This window comes from Formica exsecta, unplaced genomic scaffold (genome assembly GCF_003651465.1).
Source record: "Formica exsecta isolate Colony F162 unplaced genomic scaffold, ASM365146v1 scaffold2, whole genome shotgun sequence".
In the NCBI taxonomy this organism is placed as follows: Eukaryota; Metazoa; Arthropoda; class Insecta; order Hymenoptera; family Formicidae; genus Formica; species Formica exsecta.
In genome coordinates, this window is record NW_021849297.1 from 2,341,165 (window position 1) to 2,351,084 (window position 9,920).

The 9,920-nt window shown below is 37.2% G+C and overlaps 1 protein-coding gene across 1 annotated transcript; it reads right to left on the reverse strand.

Moving 5' to 3' along the window:
• Window positions 1-1,811: 1,811 nt before the first annotated feature.
• On the reverse strand, window positions 1,812-8,931 carry LOC115234431 (centromere-associated protein E-like). The gene is made up of 10 exons (XM_029805498.1): window positions 8,667-8,931; window positions 8,040-8,262; window positions 7,171-7,715; window positions 5,537-7,113; window positions 4,395-5,464; window positions 3,481-4,046; window positions 3,158-3,244; window positions 2,578-2,834; window positions 2,380-2,463; window positions 1,812-2,185 (listed from the first exon to the last, which is right to left on the reverse strand). The coding sequence occupies exons 1-10, from the start codon at window positions 8,929-8,931 to the stop codon at window positions 1,850-1,852; spliced, it is 5,010 nt and encodes a 1,669-aa protein (XP_029661358.1). The 3' UTR covers window positions 1,812-1,849.
• Between the last annotated feature and the right edge of the window lie 989 nt (window positions 8,932-9,920).

A 9,920-nucleotide genomic window follows, 5' to 3' on the forward strand; every position in this document is an offset into this window, starting at 1 on the left:
ACGTCAGATCTCGGTACTCGACGATCTCGTCTTTGAGCACTATCTCGTTCGGATACTTCTCGATGTGCTCGGAACAGTTCAGCAACAAGTGAAACATGTCCTTCAACTTCCCGGACGTGAAGATGGGCGAGAACCGCGTTCTTAATGGTCGCCATCTAACAGAGTCGATCTTGAAGAGGTGCAATGGACAGGGGTTCGGTCTATAAATTATGCATTAGTGTATCAGAAAACGGGAATTACGTTAGAAAGTTTCTTCTCAAAGTTTCCGTGTGATCAACGCCTGCCCGGAAACTTATACGCCAATCCAACTTCATGTTAGAGAAGACGAAGGAGAGGTAAGTAGAGATATATAGAGAAAGGCAAAGAGAAAAAGAGAGAGAGAGAGAGAGAGACAATTCCCCTTTTTAATTTTTTAAGATACAATTATTATGATTAGTACGTTCTAGTATAAAGAAGAAAGCAAATTAAAAATAATTATTTTTAATAATAATTTTTATGGAATTTTATTACATTTTACTTGATTTTATTTTATTTTTAATGCTTTGTTATTAAATAATTTAAATAAATAAAAGTTATTTCAAAATAAATGTACTGTGAATATACATTTTGACACAGCGCTTTGTGAAAAACAACAATATTTTTTAATTATAATTAATTAAATATTATCCGTCTATTTATTATAATATTCTACTAATCGCAAAATGAAAGCTTACCTTTTCATAATTTTCCAACTATCGCTTATCTTTGCGCGAGTGTCAGCGACTGAAATAAAAATATTGTTTTATAAAATCATATTTCTTTGTTATATAACATGAAAAGATTATCCAACATCCTATCGCGATCAATCAATTCCGCGACTGTATCTACAATGGTATAATGCTCTATAAAATGCAAAACATAGGTCAAGATGCAAAATTTTGAAATAACGGGACATATATACGTATAACTCATAAATCGAATGTAAATAATTTATTTATCCATTTTGGAAAAAAAGAAAGAAAAAGATATATTACAATGTCTTCTGCGAGATCGTCGATGCGTCCATGCTGTGTTAATAAAAAGTGTCCGCCGGTTTTCTCTCTCTCTCTCTCTTTCTTTTTTTCTCTTCCGCGACGTATCTCTCTATCGGCATTTTACGAGTTTATTTCAATTCTGTGCGGTCGATACACATATTAAATGGATTTCGAAAATTCATTTACCGTTTGATCTAGCCGCGCATTTCAATTATATATTTACTCTTTGTCGACAGCATTCGCCTTCCTATTGAACCCCGCGCGCACATTCGACGAACCTGGTAAAGTCGTGGGAACGGATGCGGTACGCGGTACAATTGAATTAATCTCGATCGAACAACGCGACCTCCGAAATGAAACAGGAAATCATGTTATCGCACGTGGCAGTGCGCACAAGCGTGTGCCGCGAAACAAGCGGCTCTCATTAGTTGTTATTGTTCGATCGTGATTAGCAACAAAACCGTTGTTGCTGAATATGGGGCGTTATCGCAATTATATTGCCTACAAAATCATCGTAATCATTCGGATCGTGCAATAGGAGAGCATGGGAATAAATGAGGTCAGTTGAAAGCGTCATTTTATCTGACCCCTTTTGTTTTTCCCAACACGCGTTGCTTTAATTACAAAACTATAACGTATCAAAAAGATCGAACACTTTCAAAATTATTGAATTATTCTGTATCACATATAGTCCTTTGAATATTTTTAAAATCGAATTCTTGTATTGTCTTTTATTCAATACACTGGAATATGATATATATTTCGCCTCGTTGCTGCATGACAACTTGCTCGATGCAAGCGTAATTGTATATAATCGAGTATAAAAAGCTTCACGTCTAATCATTCATGGTGAGATGGAGAGCCAAATTGCGTCTTCTTTCGAGATTCATCCGGTCGGAGATTTGAATCAGATTAGCCTGCTCGAGACGGAGAGCTCGTCTTAATTCCTGCAGCTTCCACCCCGCTTCAATCTGCTTCTCGGCTATTTGCTTCTGCAAGGCGGCGATCCGCCGGTTTAAAGCGTCGTAATCCGCTTGCAGCGGATCGCCGCCGTAGTCCCAATTAATCGCCGATCGATCGTAGGCCGCGGGACCGCTGTCTTGTTGCACCATGTTTGAAGTCAATAGACAAATCTTGTCGTGCAGCTCGGCCAATTGCGTCAACGTCAAAGACTGAAAGATGCGAAACGAATCGTTCGCGTTTCAAAAAATTATATTCTAAGAATGTTCTCATATATCTGTTTGCGGTTGTTGTGTATACGATGTTTATATACATAGAGAAAAAAATCATCATGAAATTTAATAGATGTAAAGAAGGGAATGCTGCGAGATTAGCAAAATGAACTCTTATCACTATACGCACGTACCTTCAACCAAGATTCAGGGTCAAAAGCTGCAAGCTCATCGCCATTATCCACACCTGCAACCTTGGTAACTTCTACACCAAGCTCCTAGAAACGATTCATTTCCCGCGTTAATACGCGCAAGTCGGAAATTTCGAATTACCCTCTTGATAAATCATCAAATAGAACCGCGTATTAAACTAATGCTTTTATTATTCTCACCAATAGTTGTTTCATATAATTCTCATTATCTCTCTTGCATTGGTTAAGCAGTTCCAATAGTTTATCAATGTTTTGCACTTCGATTTCCGCTAGATAAATATTCTCGGACAGTTTCTGAGATTCTTTTAACGCTTCTACGATGGATGGCACCGTCCAACGCAGAATCTCGAAGTCATCGTCCAGCGTCGTCGCCATTGCGGGTTTCGTAGGAATTTTACCATCTACATAGCGTATGTAATCACGTACACGTTGTACGGCTATTAAAAGAAATACGAATCATTTTGTAGAAATTGTGTGTAATAAGATTTTGTTTCACGCTTCCCATCTCATACAAAATATATTTGAATGTGCCGTTGGGTAACTATACAATGTAAAATTAACACCATATAATTAATAAAAGAGATATAATGATTTAATATTGCAAAATGTTACTTTCAAATATTACAAGTTTATGGAAATATTAAGTTTATTAAGATATTAGTCCGACTCTCTAATTAAGAGCTATGAATAAGCAAATATGCAATGCGATAAAAACTGTCGAGGTGGCAAAACAGTTGGAAAGTTTTTATGCAAGTTTTACCGTCATATTGCTTTTCAATCTGCTTCTTTAGTAATTCATTCGCCTTAACGAAGTCGCCGCATTCATCCGGTTTAATCACGCCAGCCTCTGGAATTATAAAGATGTCTTCTTTTTAAATGCGAGTGCGGCCAACGAATTCAATGGCGAGAAAAAGGCTCGTCGAAAACCGTAAATGAATAAAACGCATTACGCGACTAAATTATACCCATTGATTTAATAAATAGCTACGCGATAAAAATGATGAATATTTAATTATCTATAAACATGCTATATAAATATAATATTCTATATTAATATATTGAAAAAAATCCGTACATACAAACCTTCAACAGGAGAAATAGGAGATTTTAGTAATCTAATGTTTTCATTCTGCAAATTGTCAAGCTGTTTATTCAAATGCTTATTCTCTGCTTGACAACGATCCAATTCGGATTTCAGGTCCGCATTTTTGGTTTTTAGAATACCATTTTCAATTGTCAATTTTTCTAATTCGTCTCTTAGCCTATCGATATCGTCCATATCTTTTGCAAAGTCGTCTTTCGATTTCTCGATATCTTCTCTTAATTTATCGCTGTGCGCTCTTATCAGATCATCTTGCAATTCCTCTTCTTCTATCGTAAATTTTTCTAAATCTTGCTGCACTTTATCATGTTTTATCAATGATCTTTCTAGGTCATCTTTCACTTTATTCAACTCGATCCGAGCGTTATTCAACTCGGCACTCGTGTCCCTGTTTTCGTCCTGTAATCTGCTACATTCCTTCATCAATTTGTCGTTTTCAATCTCGGATTTTCTCAAATCCGTCCGTAACACCAACACTTGATCTTCCAAAGTGGCTGACTTGATCGTTAGCCGCTCGTTGTCCTCTCGGCATATATTTAAATCATCCCGCAAATGAGCCAAAGCGTCTTTTAACGTATCCAATTCCTTCAAGACGGCGCTTCTGCCTGTTTTCTCTGCATTTAGATCCTTAACTAAGACATCGATTTGTGCTCGTGCATCATCAGCATGAGCCTTTGAAATCGCAGTCTGAGCTTTCGCGTCGTTCGCCTCCTTTTCGAGCCTCTCTCTCTCTCTCTCTCTTTCATTCGATAAGTCAATAAGCTGTCCTTCTAGAAATTTAATCTTCGTTTCGGCATCGCCGAGTATTTTCTTCAACTCATTGATCTCTTTCTTTAACTTGCCGTTCTGATTCTCAGATTTATCGAGATCGTTCTTTGCTATTGTTAAATCGTACTTGAAGGAATCGAGTTCTATCGCTATTTTAGTATTTTCGGTTCTCAGAACGACACTTTCGGCCTCCAATCCAGCATATCGTTTATTCATATCATTCAACTCCTTCTCTAAACTCTCGTTTTCCGCGCGTCTTTTATCCAATTCTGTCTTCAGCGCTGATAATTCGTCGCCTAGAACGATCATCTCCTTCTCAGCAGCTTCCTTAGCAGTTTTATTCGATATAACTTCTTTACCTAATCTACTCACTTCCATTCGTAAACCGTCCAATTCGCTCAGAAGCGCTTTTTTCTCTTCTAATAATGCATCCACATGATATTGTAACTTGTTCATTTTGTCCTGCGCATCGATCGATGCTTCCCTTAAACTTTTTGCTTCATCGTTCAACTTTTCATATGTTAGTTCAAATGCATCCATATTTTTCTGCAGCTTTTCTAAATCCACTTTTAATTTATCGTTTTCCGATTGGCTAATAGATAAGTCTGACCTAATTTGTTTCGATAACACTTGCTCAGCTATCAGATTTGATGTCAAAGTTGTAATTTCAATTTTCTGTTTATCATCCTCGCTTTTTTGTTTATTATACTCTTCTTCAAATTTCTGTCGCTCTTTTGTCAAATTTATGTTTTTTAATTTCAAATCATCAACTTCGGATATTAGTTTCGTTGATTCATTTCTAAATTCGTTGTTCTCAATTATTAATGTATTTGTTCTCGACTTTAATGCGTCATTATCAGCTCTCAAAGCTAATATCTCATTTTTTGTATTTTCAAGTTCTATTTTTAACGTTGATACTTGACGCGACAGATTATCTTCTCTGCCTCTCATCTTATCATTCTCCGTCCTTAATTTAGTCAATTCAGCTTTCAATGCTTCAAGTTCTTCTCTCAGTGCAATGACCTCGTCGCTGACTTTCGCCAATTCTCCCACAGCCTTTTCTTTAGCAGATTTTTCGGCAAATGAAGTCAGGTTTAGTCTTTCCAGTTGATTTTTAAGCTCTGTAATTTCTCCTTCAAGCTTAATCTTTTCATTCCTAAGACTAATTATCTCCTTCTCTAACGGTTGTCGCTCAACCTATGAATTTCAAGATGATTATTATCAAAAATAAAAAATTAAACGCGAGGAATACGAATTAGTTATCTCTACCTTACAGACGTTTAAATCTTCCTTTGTCTTTTCATTCTCGATGGATAACTTATCTACATCTATCTTGAGTTTGCAATTTTGTATTTTCCAATATTCCATATCTTCTTCCGATTTAGATATCTGCGATTGAAGTTTAGATATAGCCGATCTTAAATTATTAACCTCGCTCGTCATCTCAGCATTTGTATTTTTTAAATTCGCCGATGTCTCGCCCATATTCAACAATTCTTTCTTGAGGGCATCTCTCTCTTCTTTTAGGGCATGATTTTGCACTTTCAATTCATCGATCTTCGAGATCAAATTTTTCATTTCATTCTTCAATGCTATTAACTCTTCCTGAATGTCTCGTTTAGCAGCAGTTTCTGCACTAAGATCTAGTTTTAGTTTGCTGATCTCGTTTTGCAAAACGTTGATCTCATTTTGTACCTCGTCCTTATCAGTCTGTAAACTAGCGATCTGAGGCTCGAGCAACTTAACCCGATTCTCAGCGTTCTCAAGTTGTTTTCTTAATTTATTTACTTCATCCGTCGATAAATTTACTTGTTCCTTCATTTCGTTTACCTTTGTCTTCAGCTTATCATTTTCATCTTTGTAGTTATCCGATTCCGTTTTAATAGCTTTGTTGTCTGCTGCCATTCGGTGTACGTCTGTCCTTAATTGTTCATTTATATCTTTCGCCTCCTTTAATTCATTGTTTAACTCAACCGTTTCCTTCCGCAAATCTACAACTTCGTTATTTACTCTTATTAATTCGTTACCTGAATCATCTATCTCCTTCCTCAGATTTTCTATTTTGGATAATAATTTTGTTAGTTCTTCCTTCCCATCATCCACCTCTTGTAACAATTTTCTGTTTTCCAACTTTAACTTTGCCATTTCGCTTTGCAGAGCATTAAAATCTGAGAATAACTTATTATTATTTACATTAGCCTTCTCCAATTCTTCCGCAAGAACTCCATTCTTGATTTTGAACTCGTCCAATTGTTTCTCTGCGTCATCTAATGCTGAATATGTCTTAGACAAATCATCTTTAAGAAGAATATTCTCAGATTTTAAATTGTCTCTTTCGGCTTTAACAATAATATTTTCATTCTTTAGTTTGTCGTTCTCAATCTTCAATATATCCATCTCTTCCAGTAATCTATCAAGACCGTCCTTTAATGCAGGTCTTTCGGATTTTAACTGATCCGTCTCCACCACTCGCTTCTCTAACTCGTCCCGTAGATGCTTATTCTCAGATAATAATTGATCAACCTCCGCTTTAATATTATTATTTTCGTCTTTCGCAGATTCCAATTCCTTAATCATATTATCAAGATTGTTTTTCAAGACAACATTTTCTTCTTTAAGTTCATTAGTCTCCAATTGAGCATTTTCCAATGCCTTCTTCAAGAATTCATTCTCAGTTCCGAGACTATGCAAATTGTCTCTCACACCCCCCAGCTCCTCTTGCGCCACTTGAAATTTTTCTTCCTGGAGACGCAGATTAACATTCAACTTATCGATCTCGTTTCTCAATTCGTTATTTTCATCTTTCATTCTCTCCAGTTCCTCTTGTGTTTCTCGTACTTCTTTATGTAATGACGCATTCTTAATACTTAATTCATCGCACTCGGATTTCATTGTTTCAATATGCTTTAATTCATCAAAAAGCTCTTTTTTTATCTCAACCATCTCGTCCTCCGTGTCTTTACGGCTAACCGTCACCTGATCCATATCTAATGCCAATGCGGCAGAAGCTTTCTGCTCTTCAAGTTCGCTCTTTAGAGACTCCGCATAAGCCGTTTTCTCATCTAAATGCGTTTTCAATTCAGCCAGAAGCACTTCGCAATTCTGAAGACGGCTCCGTAACATCGACGTATCTATCTCTTCCTCATCTATAGACGGAGGAGCGACACTGTCTTTTAAAATCGGTACAGCAACGTCCTTGATTGAACGACGAATTTGCATTAACTCGGCTTGCAGTCGCTCGTTCTCTATTCGTAGATTTTCGTAGCTCTCTGAGAGATCCACCGTCTGCATTGATCTCTCGACAACCACGGACACCTGTTGATCGGCTTTCTGACCATCTTTCATTAACTCGCGAAGCTTTGCCCTCAAACGGTTTAGTGCCGCGCAGGAAGTATCCTCCTCGGCTTCCGCCAGTTTCAGCTTAAAATGTGATATCGTATCTCGCATTCTGTTAAAACATTAACAGTTTACACGTAATTATATTAATGTCCTACGTTTAATGAAGATTGATAATTTTCAACGAAATATAAAGCGAGCAAGTAAACTGTGATTAATCTTCTTTCAAAGCTATATATAACTTTGCAAAATATGAAATAAAAAGAGCTTTTTAACCATTAATTTCTAAACTATTAAGTTAATAATAAATTTATAGAGTACGGTCTTTTTTCTACTTATTGGGTAAATACTCTTCTGCCTATTAAAAGGAGAGATATGCGAAAAGAGAGACGCATTGCTGCCTTGGCGAAATCTCATATTCAATTAGCAGTAGTACTGTTTCTTTTCGGCAGTGAAACGATCTCTCAGCGCTGCTATTTTCTCCCTCATGTATTTAACTTTCTCGCAGGGATCGTCGCAGCAATCTCGTTCGGCGAGGCTCTCCTCGAGGTTGCGAACTTTTTCTGCCAGTTCCTCATTTGCATTTTGCAGCCTTTCATTTTCCTCGCGATAATGCACGAGCAAGGGATCGGGACCAAGTATTCCGTCGAGCTTCGCACCTACATGAAAATTATTTGACCGCTCGAAATATATTCGTAATCCTCTTTTATGCGGCTAAAAGGAGCAGGGTCTCTCTTGCGGTGCGCTATGCATACCGATTCCGCAGAATTAAAAGCGAAGAACAAGAATGGGATTTATAATATATAACAATGGAACACACATACACATCAAATTATACATTTAAATTGAAAAATTATTTTATCTTGATGAAAGTATACAAAACTGACTGATATAGAACGAATCTTTTATTATAAAAGCTGTTATATTAGAAATATTCCATAAGAGAAATATGACCGATTTAATATTCTTAATGTGATTCAAATGGTATATAAGGAATGTAATAATATATTAGAAGCAAAAGAGAGAAAAGTTCGACTATATATATGGAATGGAACATCGATACCGAATGATTGTAGGGCTTGTTTCAGAGACCTATTTTCGCTCTCGAGTTGCAACCGCTCCATGCGCCACTTCTTCATCTGGCACTTCATTACCGTCAGCTTTCGCAAGGCAAACGGCAAATCATAGATCTCTGATTCTTTTGAATTGTCGCTGAAAGGATTGTAATCGCAGCAACAGCACGGCTCGTGCGGTGGTTCGATCGATTTCAGCGGTCGTGGTGCATGGCATCCACACGAACAAAACGGCGGTGCATATCGATCCTCCATGACCTCTGTTATAATTTTAAAGATCACGTTTAACCTCTCAGCGCATAATGTGACAAAACGTGGATTTATTCTTAAAATGTCTGTGTCTCTGCAATCATTACGATGTTCGTAAAAACGTATCGTACAAAAAAATTTAAAGGTTACCTATTGTTAGCATCCAATTCCAATCTTGTGTTATACTTCCTTCCAATATTATCAGAAAATGAATTTATTTAGCTCGGATTAATTCATGGATAATTCACAGTTGTCGAGTGATCTAACATTGTTTGCAAAACAGCTTTGCTGATTCTTTATGCATAAAAGTTACAAAAGTTAAGAAAATTCGTGAGACATTGGTCATACTTTTAGTATAAGTCGAAATTTTATTCTCGGCGAGTTCAACATTGACGAGATCGATATAACTCGACTTATTAATATCGCGAATTAAACTTCGAGCGATTTAATAACGACAAAATAACACACAATTTGACACGCTAAATCACGTCAACTAATTTATTTTTTCCACGTTCTATGTCGCGATGTCTAAGAATACATCAAAAATTTCGGTTCACATGTCGAAAATCACGCGTGAAATTCCATCGTTGTGGCTTATGGCAGCTTTCGGATGGAGACATTAGGACACGCGCATTATTCACCAAGTTTCCTCTCGCGAAGTTCCCACACCGAGAAACCGGAAGTACCGGTTATGTACGACCCACATAATTAAGCGGTCGCTATAATTAAATTGCGCGCACAGTATGCCCGGCGAGTCCTCGTTAGAACAGTCTTATTAGGTGTTCCGATATTGAGAGGGACCGGCGCAGCGATACTGAACGCTTCTTAAGTTTCGAGAGTTTCGAGAGCGCTTGAACCACGGTTCGGTTCTGTTCAAGAACTTATCGAGAGGTCTCGTCATCAATTAAATCTGCGCGGTAATTGCAAAGGAAAGGGGAAAACACGACGGTATACGGGGTTCCGAACTTTACGAAACTTTGCGCCCCTTTTTCCTC

Bases quoted from the DNA above. Each gene is read 5' to 3' on its own strand.
- LOC115234431 (XM_029805498.1), bottom strand. From the start codon at position 8,931: ATGGAGGATCGATATGCACCGCCGTTTTGTTCGTGTGGATGCCATGCA. The intron at 3,245-3,480 runs GTTTGTATGTAC...TTATAATTCCAG, and splicing joins TCCTATTTCTCCTGTTGAAG to AGGCTGGCGTGATTAAACCG. The intron at 2,186-2,379 runs GTACGTGCGTAT...CGCATCTTTCAG, and splicing joins ACCCTGAATCTTGGTTGAAG to TCTTTGACGTTGACGCAATT.